Consider the following 14150-nt stretch of genomic DNA (forward strand, 5'->3'; position numbering starts at 1 on the left):
TTACTGATCCCAGTTTGTGTGGGGTTTTTTTTGTTTAATTTTGTTTTTATTTTATTTTATTTTTATGGATGCAATCCACATACTCACAAAAATGCATTTTCCTTACAAATGTGGAACCATTTAATGGGAAATAAACCGACTTTCCATCAGCATAAGATTTATTGCCAAGAAGCACTGCTAGAACAAATAATCGACCAAACAGAACTTTCCTTACTTTGTGTGCAAACACACACGTATCCCACTGGTGACTGATTCCTCATAGGCATACAAGTATCCCGGAAACAACTGTTGTCACGAATCCAACAATATTACAGGATAGTAAAGCCAGAATAGTGAAGTCTCATCAAATAAGAGAAGGCGCTTCTGGTTGGGCCTTTCAAAGTAAACGATGTAACTTTTATAAAAGTGGTTTGCGCTTTTATTCTGTCTCTATTTTTCTCAGATGTGGCGATAATGTCGGTGAATTTAGCATATCTGTTGATACTGATGCCGTCTTTACGATGCTTGCCAAACTAAAAGTAGATGTAGTGTTTTATTTTGACAGTAAGATTTTTTTCCCCTGAGTATCCAGGTAGCTTGACGCGGTGGGACAAATGAAGTTCATAGTCCACAGCTGGTGATGGCGGATGTTGAAAAAGAGAGCATGAAGAATTACCACATAGCTTCGGAGAAAATTAACCCGGAGGCCAGTCGCTATCCTTACTGTATAGTGTGGACACCTATCCCTGTGTTATCGTGAGTTATCGCTTTTTGGCTAAATGCTCCAGAAATCGCACGAGGCGACAGCAGTAGCTTAGCTAGCTAGCAGACGCACAGTACCTTCCTGTTGCTGCCCTCCTTCCAAAACGATTTATATTAGATTATCTTCGCTGCTAACAAATGTCTAAGTTACAGCTGTGCACGAAGAACGGTTACATTTAATGAGCACGGTTTAAACTGAAGATGTTTGTACGTGTAAATATAAATATGCAGATATATGGATCACCGATACGAGGCAAACAAAATGGTAAACATGCCAGCTATTAAGTGATATGCTTAAAGTCAGCCGTTGAGGACTTTGGGTCATCAGTCAGTTTTATAGTTCTGCGAAAGTATATCTTACTGAAACTTTGAATATCGCAACGCAGTTGCTTTAAAACTCATACTATCGCCTTTATTTTCAGTGATATTACTAGTAAATATTACACTAATCAAACGTGTGTCTTTGTATTGGCTTGTCTAATCTCAACTTTTGCAGTCACGCCCTCTTAAATAGTACTTCAATGTAGTGATGGTAACTTTGCATGTTTGTTTGTTTGTTTGTTATTGTTTCTCTCAGATGGCTGTTTCCCTTCATTGGTCACATGGGTATCTGCACTTCCACTGGAGTCATCCGGGACTTTGCTGGGCCTTACTTTGTTTCAGTGAGTACTGACTGAAGTTCTCCAGCATTCACCAAACAATCCTTTAGCCTTTTATGCTAGATTTACTATGGTAAAATGCACTTGTTAGTGATAGATATGAGCGTAAAGAGCGCACTGTTAGTTTTAACAAAGGATCTAATAAAAATCGGACATGCTGTGCCTTGCGACCTGTTGCCTTTAAATCCAGTATTTCTCACTTCTGACACAGAATAAAAAATAGAAATGAATAGATGGCTGTACATCTACATATATACACTATACAGTATGAGCAAATGAAGGCACAGCACTATTGTGTTTTAATGTGGGACATCTAGGTTTTCCAGTAGGACCAGTAAGACTGTTTCACAGTAGTGCAGGAAGTCATTAATTAAGTGTGGTTTTAGTGCTACAAAGTACTCTCCCAATAATCTCATGAGCATTTTCATACATTTGCAGTGCCACCGCTGGATTATGCTGTGCTGTGGCAAAAATAGCGATGTTTGCCTTGTGTGTCAGAAAACATTCTGTCTTGGCGGCTGTAGAAATTCCTAAAGAGAGCTTTGTTTTGCTGCACTTTTGTGTTGTCAGACTATCGTTTAACAGATTCTTTAAAAATTATAGCTAAGTGTAGAAATAGTTCATAACAGCCTGCTATCCAATATGTATAGCATATAAAATTGCTGTGATTATTAATACATAAAGAAAACTTGAATAATTTGTTTTCCTACTTAGGAATTTAATAATACCTAAATATGTTTTTTGTTTTTTGGTTTGTTTTGGTTTTTTTGGAACATTCAGATTTGTTTATTCCGAAATGTCATTTTCTTTTATGGGAATGGAAGGTACACTATTCCTTGTAATAGAAGAAAGAGTACAGAGAGCTTGCAGCTTGGATCCATTTTGACTTGTATACACAAACAAGCGAACACAATAGTGAATCCTAACAAACAGGATGTTAGACCAATTTCCTAAATTGATGCTAAACTACATATTCCGGCTATTAGGGTGCTGAAAATGTCTCTTATTCAACCTTACATTGCTGAACAAGTTTTGCCCTAATGGTGGTGTCTTTGTTTAGTGCTTTGATGTAACCCCCCCACCCAAAAGAAAAACCCCAAACAACATAAAACAGTTTTCAGTGAGCACAGCTAACTTAAAGAAATATTTCATCTTTTGCAGGAGGACAACATGGCTTTTGGACAACCAACAAAGTAAGTTAATAAAAATCGTATTTTTTACGACTTGTCTCTTTACATCTGTCATACACATACACATACACATTTTTAACTGATCATACACACACATCCACAAATGTGCAATAACACAAATGTGCAATAATCTTTCTGGCACCGTTGTATTTTTCACTCTGTTGTATATAGCATTTGTATTCTATTTTTATCCTATTGTATATTTTATTCTATTTTATTCTACTGTATATAGTATTCTATTTTTATTCTATTCTGTACAGTTGTGTACTGTATTTATTCTTATTTTATTTTATTCTAATTGTCCTTCATAACTTTTGCACTGTCCACTTCCTGCTGTGACAAAACAAATTTCCCACGTGTGGGACTAATAAAGGTTATCTTATCTTATCTTATACACAACAATAAAGTTTGTTTTCCTCTTTAAATCCAGATACTGGATGCTTGATGTAAGCAAGGTTTACGCCAGCGGCTCCAATGCCTGGGACACAGCCGTGCATGACGCTTCAGAGGAGTATAAACACAGGATGGTAAATATGTGGTCTTGTGTGAATGACTTTGCCTCAACTGTGAAGTGAAGAAATAGTGGGAATGATTCTTGATAATGTTGTCTTCTCCAAAGCACAACCTATGCTGTGATAACTGCCACTCGCATGTCGCAATGGCTCTGAATCTGATGCGATATGAAAACAGCACCTCGTGGAACATGATCAACCTCTGCCTCCTCGCTCTCATCCACGGAAAGCATGTGAGGTAAGAAAAGCTCAGCGTGTCTGGAAAACTGAGAGACAGAAAAACAGTTGATGTGGAGTTTTTAGTGGGCAAACAGTGCAACAGGAAATTATTGATGACCTACTCTGGTGTGTATCTGATATTGGTTCAGTACTGAATTCAAATAGCTAGGCTGGATAGTGGATCCATTCCTTTCCATTCTGCATTGTTCTGCGTGTACTGCACCACACGTCAGCAGCAATTTACTGGCTTACTGGAACCAAACGTAACAGTGCATGAAGAAAAACTAAGATCAGTCTGGAGGCATTTCCGGTTTGCTATGCCAACAAGCTCTGTTTTTCTCGTATGTGCTCTATATTGTCTTTGGGATGAGATGCACATACAGTGAAACAGAGAGCAGAGAAGGGAGAGAAATTGGAGTAATCCTAACTGACAGCAGCCAGTCCCCAGCTCATGCCCCGATCAATCATTTTGATCAAAAGCTTCACTTTGTCATACCAAAGATTGATTTTTCAAGCTTGTTAGAATTGTACACAAACTTTTTATTTTGCTTTATGTACTCTATTTCCGTGCATGTTTCTATGGTTCAATAAATCACTTCACCAGTTTCCTGTTTTCCTGACAAAGTATAAAGAATTCAGGGGAAGCTTACAAACCCATTTAGAGGCTCAGTTCATGCTTTTTTTTTTTTTTTTTAGACATCTTCTGGCACTCAACTGTAGACTGTTGCTAAAAAACAAACACAATTATTAATCACATGAATTTTCTATCCAAATCTAACCTCAGTTACGATGATCTAGTGATGTTTTAATCGATGTTTCATTTGCTCCAGATAAGCATGAACAGACTAACAGTATCCTTTAAAAAATATTCAATCTTCCGGGGAGCACTGAAGTGAACTACTTTCAGAGGAATGCACATAGTATTAGTGACTATCATCCTTATTCTCGAGATATCTGAAGGCTGTCTACCTTAGAAGGTGATACAGTGCAAGCCCTGTACTCCACAGCTGCTCTCTTCAAAGCCTGCCTAAGAAGTAGGGCTGAAGCCTGTGAATGAGGTTTCTCTGTGGAATCCCAGGGGTTCGGACATAATTTCACAGGTATGCCTTGAACCTGTTGTGTCTCAGGACAAGAGAGAGAGACCTGATTCTTGGGAAATAATAAGAGTGTATATAGGACATTACTGCAATGTCTTTAAATTATAGCATGACAATAAAAAAACTACACATCCCAGCAGAACTGCAGTAATTGTCAGAAAGTATGTTGGGTTGTTTAGTATAACTTAATCACTCTTACTTACTTATGCAAAGGGGCCTCAATATTTAGTCTTATTTAATCTAAGGATATTTCTTGTGATTGCTTTACTGGTCGATTAAATTCAAGAAAACAAATCATGCTATTCCGCTAGTCTTAACACAGATGCCACAGAAACGTGTAGCCCTTTGTGCCATATATACTAGTGTGCACATACACACACAATTTAAGTTTGCTGAGTGTGGCTTAACATAAGCATCGCTAACATCATCGACCTTCTTTCCTCTCAAGTTGATTGAGAGTTGAATTTTATTTATATAGTGCCAAATCAGAACAACAGTCGCCTCAAGGCACTGTATATTGTAAGGTAGACCCTACAATAATACATACAGAGAAAAACCCAACAATCATATGACCCCCTGTGAGCAAGCACTTTGGTGACAGTGGGAAGGAAAAACTCCCTTTTTAACAGGATAAACCTCCTGCAGAATCAGGCTCAGGGAGGGTGGCCGTCTGCCGCGACCGGTTGGGGCGAGAGAAGGAAGACGGGATAGAAGACATGCTGTGGAAGAGACAGAGATTAATAATAGCCTGTATACAATGTCGTTAAACGTCCCTGTGATCAACTGAACATTTGCTACTTTGCTCCGACACAGCGTACATGCAACCCTTGCTTTCTAGAACATTTAGAGAGGTTTTGTGGGGCTGGCATCAGTTACTTTCCATTTTGCTTGTTTATCCCAAAAGTCCAGACACCAGTGTGTGCGATGTCTGTGCTCTAATTAACTTATTTTTCTCTTAGTTTTTTAGCTATCCACACCAGCTGCTTGTTTTGCCTCTCAGCAGGGTTAAACAAAAAAAAGAAAGATGTGTATATCATCTACACTGATTCTTGCCATAGCTACAGGAAGAACAAGGTTGAAGATGCCATGTCCCTTGTCTTCTGCTGGTCATTATAAGGGCTGTGGTTGGGATGGGAGGGGGCTCATAAAAAAAATAAGAGCTCATTCCCCCGATTTGTATTTGTGTACATCACCACATGCATGCTTGTTTCCTCACCTTGGTTTTCCTGTCATCTCTCTCCAGCTGTGCAGGCTTTCTGAAGACCTGGCTGCCTTTTCTGATGCTCATGGGCATCGTCCTTACAGTGGCCCTGGCCCTCAACCTCCGGTGACCTGGGAGCAAGTCTAGGGACATGGTGGAAACCCCCTCGTGGGTCAGATGTGGCGCTGACCTTTTGAACAACACAGGAGAGGGGAAACCAGTAACAAAGACTCCTCACCTCTGAGAGAAGATTGATGGACAGGATTGTCCAGGACATGCTTGATTGCTGGCTCGAGCATGATCACTGGCTTTACTGCCGTGTGGATGCTGGAATGTCCCAGTGATGGAAGTCCATTTATAATCGCCTGCAATGACTAGGACTACACAAAAGCATTTATTGGATTCTGAATATTAAAAGTGTGACTGGCGGTTTTAAGCCATTGCCGCCTGCAAAGTGTAACAGTAAACAGTTGAAAAGAAGTACCTACATTGTTGAACTCTTTGAGGGAAACACATCCATGCCTTGCTTTCAGATTTTACACGGATTGGGATTGTAATCCCATGATTCAGTGCTTCCAGGATGCCAATTTTATAGCGGGGCGCACCAACATGTTAGTTCAGTTAGCTGCCTTTCTGCAGGAATCTATTGCATCTCATGCTCGACCTAACGTAGCTCTTCCACAGCACTGCAACGTCTACCTAAATACACAAAAGCAGTTTGTGTTTTTGTGCATTTTCTTACTCTGTAGGATATCAAAGAGTTTGCATCTTCAAAAGGGAAATATTTTCTCAGATCTGTTGGACATGCATTACACATATCACCTCATGATACTGTTATCTATCAGTGCAACAATTGTAGCAACCTCAATGGCTGTGGTAGAAAATTAGAGAATAGAGAAGCCTTTTTGTGTGACCAGCACAGACTTTGTCCTTCCATATCTTAGTCTCTCGGTAGTGGAACAGTTTGTCTGTGACTCTAAAGGTGTTGATGAAAAGCCAGCTGATGTCAGAGGTATGAAACCTGCTGCGATTTTGTTTTGTTGTCCCTTTGCTGCGTTCGACTTTTACGAGAAAAAGCCAGAGTCAGTGCCTCGAAACGACCTCTCTTTGCATCTTCAGCTTTATGGTCATTTTTGACGACTCCTCCTAAAAAAGAAATGCACATGATGGTTGGCACTCAAAATCCGTTGCCATGGCTGTTGTGAGCAGCATTAAATCCCCTCATTGTTTGCAATCAAACAGGGAAAAAAGTGTTGAGCCCTCTCTTTGTCTGCGGTGCTGCCAAAAGCAGCAGGTAGCCAGGATCCTCAGGTTTTTTCACGCTCACCGACCCCTGTTGAAAATCCCCCGTTTCCACCTCGGCGCCTGACCAGCATCGCTCGCTCCTGCTGTTTTTCACCTCTGCAGATCAGATTGGAAGGTCATTGTGAAATGTCAGCACTGTTTCGCAAAGCTTTGATGTATACCGACCAACATCCTGCAATAATCCAAAGTAGATGTCATTTAAGTGTGAGCTTAAAGGGGTTTTCTGTAGTAACTCCAGGGCTAACACCATTTTCAGGCTCCTGTTGGAAGCAGAATTTCTGTGGCCTCTAGTTCTGTGTTACACCCATGTTGCCTGTAAATACTTACACATCAGACTGTACATCAGGTGCTCTTTATATACTTTGCTAACTTGATCACTCTTCAGATTTGAATGGCTCTCTTTACTGTACTTGTAATGTCTGCTTGGCAGTGAGGCAGACCTGTGCCTGGATGAGTGTGTGTGTGTTTGTGCGTGTTCTGCACATTAGAGAGAGAGCATGCACTTGCATGCAAGCATGTGTGTATTGCATGCATGCGAGAGTGAAACTGTTGGGGAGGGATGTTCGTGGTTGGCTCATAGCTATTGCTTCTCGATTATTAATCGGCTGCATATCATTGCAGCAAACTGCCTAGTAATTGATTTCTATATTTATTACTCAGTCTTTCCCTTAATCTCTTTAAAATGTTCTGTATTCACTGGTAAAATTGAGTAAAAATAAATAAAATATTAGATTGTACCAGACCTGCCTCAGTTGATGTTGATCCGATGCCTGTTTGTATGTTTGAAATGACCAATCTGGATCCCAACTAGATTGGCAGCTCTCTATAAAATATAAAAACATTTTATTTAGTAATACTTTAAAGATACAGGAAATCGAACCCAGCCATCTGCAGTAGCCTTCAGTATAAATGAGTTGCCTTCTCAACCAGGTGAGATGTAACAACACCCACAGGGAGAAAAGGGAAGCTGCTTTTTAAGACTATTGTAACATGAAAATTGATTAAAAATCATCAGTGATTGCAGTGGAGTATCAGTGTAAGCATAACACACTACTTCCTAATATTTGTAGATAATTAGATTATTTTTCGGTTATTAATTTGCATAACTGAAAAACTGCTATGATGATCAAAGAGTGAGTACTTTAACTAGCTGTGGTCTGGATTGTCAGCTTTGGGAGCTCAAAGTTAAAAAAAAATCAAATCTGGTAAAGTATTTGTTTTGTTCTAGGGGGAGAGTTTCCATGTGTCTTAAATGGAAGATTTAAAATGTGTATATTGCTCCCTTTGACAGAACAGAACAAACTGCCTGTAACTGGAGTGAAAAGAGAAGGAGACACCAGTGCACGACTGAGCAACAGGAACACTTGTGCCACCAAGTCTGGGAAACTGATGCCTCGCCGGCACTGAAGAGGCAGCAGCAGTGAATTATATCTCTGCTGGTTTGGGAACACACACTACACACTAATATATGAAAGCTTCACTTAAAAAAAGTCACCATAACATGGCTCTTATTTCTTAGAGAAAAATAATTCTGATGAACAACCTGAGTGAGCATGCAAAGACTAGAACCATTTAACTAGCGCAAAAGGCTAATATGATCAATAAGACAATTAACACAGCAAACTTGGACATGAGACGTGTAGTTGTAAACTACATGAGGCCTTTTGTAGAGATAAATTTAAATGAAAGGTGCTTTTTGCTTCATAAAATGACATTTATTTGTAGTGGTAGAGTAGGTCAGTATCCCTTTAAAAATGCATATGTATGCCCTAAGATGTCAACTATTTCTTTTAAATGACTGAGCTGAGCAGACTACACTGTGAGTTGTGTCCAAGAAGGAGCATGCCTTTAAAGAAAACGTGGAAATGTGCTCATTATGCCTAAACTGCAGTGACATTTAAGGTGCAGACTTGGTGGACCTGCCTGTGGAAAATCCCAGTAGAAATAAAGAGTAAAGTGAAAATCCCTTTGGTGTTCTGTAATTGCGCTAAATGTCAGAAAACGGACGGCAAACTGTGTCTTTGAATGTGAAACCTGTCCTTAATGAAGCAGCTCATTTAGCGCGCTTTGAGGCATATAAGGCAGTGGAGGAATGAACGGTCCTTTTGAGAGCAGCCGGCATGCCTCACAACATTGCCGCCTGTAACACATAAATATAAAGGTATATTTCTGAAAGAGAGATTGTGAAGATCAGCAGTACTTCGGGCCTATTTAAGGGCGGCCATGTGCGGGAATGCCACACTGAGTGGGGATGATGTGAATGGTTTTAGATGTTGCCTCCTGCGGTGCCTTGTTGTATCCAGGAGCCGGGCCCTGGAATGCGGAGACCTGTGTCCACAGCGATTCAGACCGCTCACAAAAGACAGTTGGGATGCTATTATTAGTGCCACCACCCATTATACTTATACCAGTCTGCAATGTCAAAAACCCTCCTTTGTTTCTATAATCCCAACATATCTTCTATGTTGCAGACCATACAGATGCGCACTCTGAATGTGTCCGACTTCCAGCTTTAATACGTATAAAAGTTATTATAGAGATTTGTGGCTCTGCTTTTCTCTCTCTTGAATTCGCATCATTCAGTCGTGACTGCTGTGTTTCATCAGGGCTGTCAGCAGGAGGGATGATGTTTTAAGACTGAGTCATGATATGCGAGAGCCTGTCTCGTCTTTAAATACTCTCGGAAGTCATTCAGGTAGTAGTCATTGGAAGTTGTCGGAATAAATTTATAAAGAAGAGGAAGTCCTCGCAGGTTTCATACTCAGCTGCCAAGTGGCCAAAAGTCTCATTATCCTGTAGATCATCGTGGTGTTAAAGAAAAGGGGGGGGATCAAAGGCTGAAGGTCTGGTCCCCAAACACTCCTCCCCCACATTTAGCGCACACCACCTGGGGAGCTGGGAATGACGAGTATGTTTGCCTGTTCTTTGTTCTGAAATAAAACTGTTAAAGTCCAGAATTCATTACATTCACGTTTATATTTGAATGCAGAAAAAAGGAGAGAGAGAGCGCGCTGAAATCCCGGCCACTTTCTCCTCCTCATCCATCCTTCATGCCTGCGCTCTCTGCTCGGGACTGAGGGGAAGATCTCGTAGATCCGGACGGAGAGAAGCCCCTCCCCGCAGATCACTGCACTCCTCGATGGTCCTTTTAACTTCATTGCTGGAGCAGAAGCAACGCCCCGAAGGATCAAACACCCCCTCTGATCTGCACGACCCTCACTTTTGTTCTCATGGAAATCAGAGCCAGCCTCCCGGCCACACTTTCTGCAGAGATCCAAAGTTAAAGGCGCATTCCCGGCCGGGACAGCTCGTGATCATGACGTTTCGGTGGAGCTGATCGTTTCTCCCCGTGTGCGTGTATTCTTTGTCGCTGTTTCTTGCCGCTGCTCTCCAACCGGACACTTTTTTGTTTTCCTTTCCAACATGCTGGATTTGACGCAGGGCATTGTTTTCTGCGCGCTCCTCGCCTCCGTTTACGCTTCTTGCCCTTCGCGCTGCGAGTGCTCAGAGGCGGCTCACACCGTGAAGTGTGTCTCCAAAGACCTGCAGAGTATCCCGGCTGGGATCCCGGGATACACGAGGAATCTGTTTATAACGGGGAATCAGATCAGCCGGATCGGTCCGGAGTCTTTCAAAGGGTTGGAGAATGTTACCAACCTATCTCTGAGCAATAACAGGTAAGAAACTCTCCCCGAGCCCTGGGGCTCTTTGTTATTGTGCTAATGCAAAGCTCCGAAGGACTGACACTGTGACAAAACTCTGTTTTCCCGTTCTTCACATGGCCCCCCATTGTTCTTGAACTGCACCGATCCATTGGTTTAAGTTCTGTTACCCATGTGCATAGTAGTGGACTGTGTTAAAATGACCACGTTCAGTTTTCTTTCAGGTTTGCTTCGAGGTAAATGTGCTTTCATTCTCCCAGTCTTGATGGTGATTGCTAATGATGTCTCATCTTCAAATCCAGAATTTCTGAGGTGGAATCCCTCACCTTCAAAAGACTGCACAGGCTTCGCTCTCTGGATCTGAGCAACAACCAGCTGGCTGTTATTCATCCTGAGGCCTTTGCCGTCCTGAACCAGTCTCTGCGGGAGCTCAACCTGAGCCGAGCCCTCTACAACCACCCTGCGGTGACCAACTTGAGCACGGCTCTCCACTGGAGCTCCCTGGAGACCCTGAGAGCACTGGACCTGTCGGACAACAGTCTCATCTTTTTGCCCCCGCGCATTTTCTCCTACCTGAGCAGCTTGCGGATGCTCCGGCTTTCCAACAACTCCCTGGTGGCCATCCACAACTCCACCCTTTCGGGTTTAGAGCAGCTGGAGGTGCTCGACCTGACGCTCAACGCCCTCAAGACTCTGTCAGAAGAGGGCCTCCAAGAGCTGGACTCCCTGCCCAGAGCTGCTCTCCTGCTGGGAGAGAACCCGTTCACGTGCACATGTGGAATTGAACCTTTTGCTCAGTGGCTCAACAGGTCACAGAATCGCATCAGAGACGTCGAGAGCCTCGCGTGCGCCTTCCCGGCCAGCATGAGAAACACGTCCCTGCTTGCCGTGGGGACGATGACTCTGGGATGCCACGAGAGAGATGCTGCGGCAGACCTCGCTCTGCAGACCTCTTATGTCTTCTTGGGTATAGTCCTGGGCTTCATCGGTCTCATCTTCCTCTTTGTACTCTACCTCAACCGCAAAGGCATCAAGAAGCGCATCTACGACATGCGAGACGCCTGCAGGGAGGTGTGGGAAGGCTACCATTACCGCTTCGAAATGGACTCTGACCCCAGGTTATCACAGGTCTCCAACAGCGCTGATGTGTGAGAGGACATTTTGCTGTATTTTCTGATGAGACAGACTTTCTCACCCCCACACACATATATGAGTAAAAAAGTGTATAAAATGTACAGATGTGTAAATATATACAAAGCAACATGTTCAGAGCCTTTGAGCCATGGTGACTGAAGCATGCACTGCCCATCTCTCCCCATTTAAGCCGGGTCTATCGCTATTCCTTTGCTGTCCCGAGTGGGCACGATTGTTCCAAAAAGACTATGCTGGCTGCCTTTTCTTATATCTGCTCCTGCTCTTTATGTACTCCACAAAAGTAACAGCAAGTGCCTAAAGTCAGGTATTGTTTTCCACATGGCACAGTCATTCAGTATTTAGCTGTTTGAAAAGAAGCAACAAAACGCTGCCATACAAACTCGACACTATTAAAACAAACCTCTGGGAATTTAAAGCACAATCACTCATTCATCTTTAAACCATTTCACCCCACCTCCTCCCTCCCAGGGTGCTGGAGGGGAATTAAACCACCAGAAAGCTTTTCCAAACGCTCTCCTTAAAATAATAATAATAAAAGAAAAATATCACCGCTCCGCTCCTCTTTGGCAGTCGGATAAGAGGGAGGGGTGGACAATCCAGCGCAGACCAGCGGAACTCTTCCGGCCCCCCTTCTGCTATTTTTTTTTCAATGAAATGTCGCTTTGTGTCAATTCCTTGAGTTTTATTGTCAAAATGATGAGAACCAGTCCCCGGGCCCGAGGCCGCTGAAAGCAGTCTCCCTCCCTCTCTCCCTCCTTAAAGACAACAGGCTGCTCTAGAGGCTCTTTGAAAGAAAAGTTTGGCTCTCCACATTTTTTTGTTTAAGGGATTTTTTCTCTCTCTTTCCGATGATAAGATACAGATGATTCTGAAACACCAGCTACATTGTTTCATTCAGCGGTTTGCTCTGACCAGTTAAGGGCATTAAGTCTTGTGAAAAGGAAGAAGAATATGCTCTTGGCTTTTAGTTTTTCATTTCGAGAGAAGTGTCCTTTTAGGGGAAGTTGTTTTTCCAATAATTCTTCGTTCACCTCTTTAACATCCAGAAGGTCATCGGTAACCATCTAGGGTCAGGGGTAGGTTTACGGTTACTTTACCACCACCCCCACAAACCCTGGGCTCAAACCCTACCCCTGACACTTAGGTGGACTGCTGATGACGCGGTGGGGGGTAGAAATTAAACATAAATGTACATGCATGTCAATCCAGCATGGCCAAAATAAATCAAAATGTATCCTTACAGCATATTTATTTCAGCCATTCTCGTCTTCATAGAAGACAAAAGCGATTCTCTCAGGCCTTCAGAGGCTCCAAATTCAGACAAACACACAGAGCGGATGGCAAGCTGCCATCATCAGTTTGTTTATTACCCACATTTCTTGCTGTCTGTGGGGCAAAGGAGGCCTGCAGTTACGTGAAACAGCCTCGCCTTTGTTTGATGCCAAAGTAGCATCTTCATCCCATCAAGATGTTCTCCATACTCCCCTGATAGCGGCCCAGAAGCGTTTATAACCTGGAACCAGTTCACTGCATGTGGAATGACAAAGCATTAGAAAGTTGTACATGTCTGTGCTGTCATTTAGCCCAAATGTAACCTTGTGCGTTATGCAAACAGCCGAAATGAACGTACTGTTAATGTCCGGAGGTATCATTTCTCCCGAGCCGCGGCACCACATTAAGCCGGGCATTTACTCGGCGATGAGAAAACAATTGAGGCTCGTACGCCGTGCACAAAGGGACGGCTCGGGTGGCGAGACGCCTCAAATGAGCTTTGTTTCCCGGCGCTGAAAAGACGCCTTGTTGACACTCATTCTGTTTCTGTTTTCACAGACGGCCATTATGCTGTCACGTAATAGGATTCACTCACGATGACAAAGTCGAGCGCTCTGATCCAGCTATTGTTCAAGTGTCATCATTCCTAATAATCTCCTCCTGGGGGGAAAATCCCGGGAAAAGTTTTCATTTGGCATTACGCAACGTGTCACAACCGGGACATTAAGCCGGCCACAGGTCATTGGTGTCAATTTGCAAGACAGAGAGAAGAAGAATGATTCTCTGCATGTCATTACTTCCGTTTTCACTCATTAAAGTGTGGATTTGAAGCAGTGCCTTTTTGTCTTTTTATGAGTCTGCCTGTCTGAGAAATGTATGGTGTGCTTGCTATATGGGCTGTGGGAGACTGCCTCAGCAGGAATCCAAGGAAAAGAGAGGAACTTACAGACCCATCCAGGCGCCCTCCATTACTCCCTGTGCTAAAGAGAGGCTTGTTAAAAACAGGGGAAAAAACTGCTCCAATTACTCCTCTTCCTCAGACTGCCGCACGTATCTGATTAAAAGATCATGTCTCTGTTTCAGTTTTGCTCACCATGTCTTGCTTTCCCACAGGCTGGTTTTTTTTTAGGTTTCTTT

The 14150-nt window shown here is 42.7% G+C and overlaps 2 protein-coding genes across 2 annotated transcripts; both read left to right on the forward strand.

The window, feature by feature from the left end:
- Positions 1 to 592: 592 nt before the first annotated feature.
- tmem222b (transmembrane protein 222b) lies at positions 593 to 7632 on the forward strand. Its single transcript, XM_065471299.1, has 6 exons — positions 593 to 735; positions 1319 to 1403; positions 2562 to 2593; positions 3021 to 3117; positions 3210 to 3340; positions 5662 to 7632. Exons 1-6 carry the CDS (start codon positions 620 to 622, stop codon positions 5747 to 5749), a joined length of 549 nt encoding a protein of 182 aa, XP_065327371.1. The 5' UTR covers positions 593 to 619; the 3' UTR covers positions 5750 to 7632.
- A 2432-nt stretch (positions 7633 to 10064) lies between these two features.
- On the forward strand, positions 10065 to 13848 carry tpbga (trophoblast glycoprotein a). The gene is made up of 2 exons (XM_065469917.1): positions 10065 to 10601; positions 10889 to 13848. The coding sequence occupies exons 1-2, from the start codon at positions 10348 to 10350 to the stop codon at positions 11736 to 11738; spliced, it is 1104 nt and encodes a 367-aa protein (XP_065325989.1). The 5' UTR covers positions 10065 to 10347; the 3' UTR covers positions 11739 to 13848.
- The last annotated feature ends 302 nt before the right edge of the window (positions 13849 to 14150 follow it).

The sequence above is a fragment of the Pelmatolapia mariae genome, linkage group LG22 (assembly GCF_036321145.2).
Source record: "Pelmatolapia mariae isolate MD_Pm_ZW linkage group LG22, Pm_UMD_F_2, whole genome shotgun sequence".
Lineage (NCBI taxonomy): Eukaryota > Metazoa > Chordata > Actinopteri > Cichliformes > Cichlidae > Pelmatolapia > Pelmatolapia mariae.

Coding starts and splice junctions, on each gene's coding strand:
- tmem222b (XM_065471299.1), top strand. CDS start 620: ATGGCGGATGTTGAAAAAGAGAGCATGAAGAATTACCACATAGCTTCG. Junction 2,594..3,020: donor GCTTTTGGACAACCAACAAA/GTAAGTTAATAA, acceptor CTTTAAATCCAG/ATACTGGATGCTTGATGTAA. Junction 3,341..5,661: donor ATCCACGGAAAGCATGTGAG/GTAAGAAAAGCT, acceptor ATCTCTCTCCAG/CTGTGCAGGCTTTCTGAAGA.
- tpbga (XM_065469917.1), top strand. CDS start 10,348: ATGCTGGATTTGACGCAGGGCATTGTTTTCTGCGCGCTCCTCGCCTCC. Junction 10,602..10,888: donor CTATCTCTGAGCAATAACAG/GTAAGAAACTCT, acceptor CTTCAAATCCAG/AATTTCTGAGGTGGAATCCC.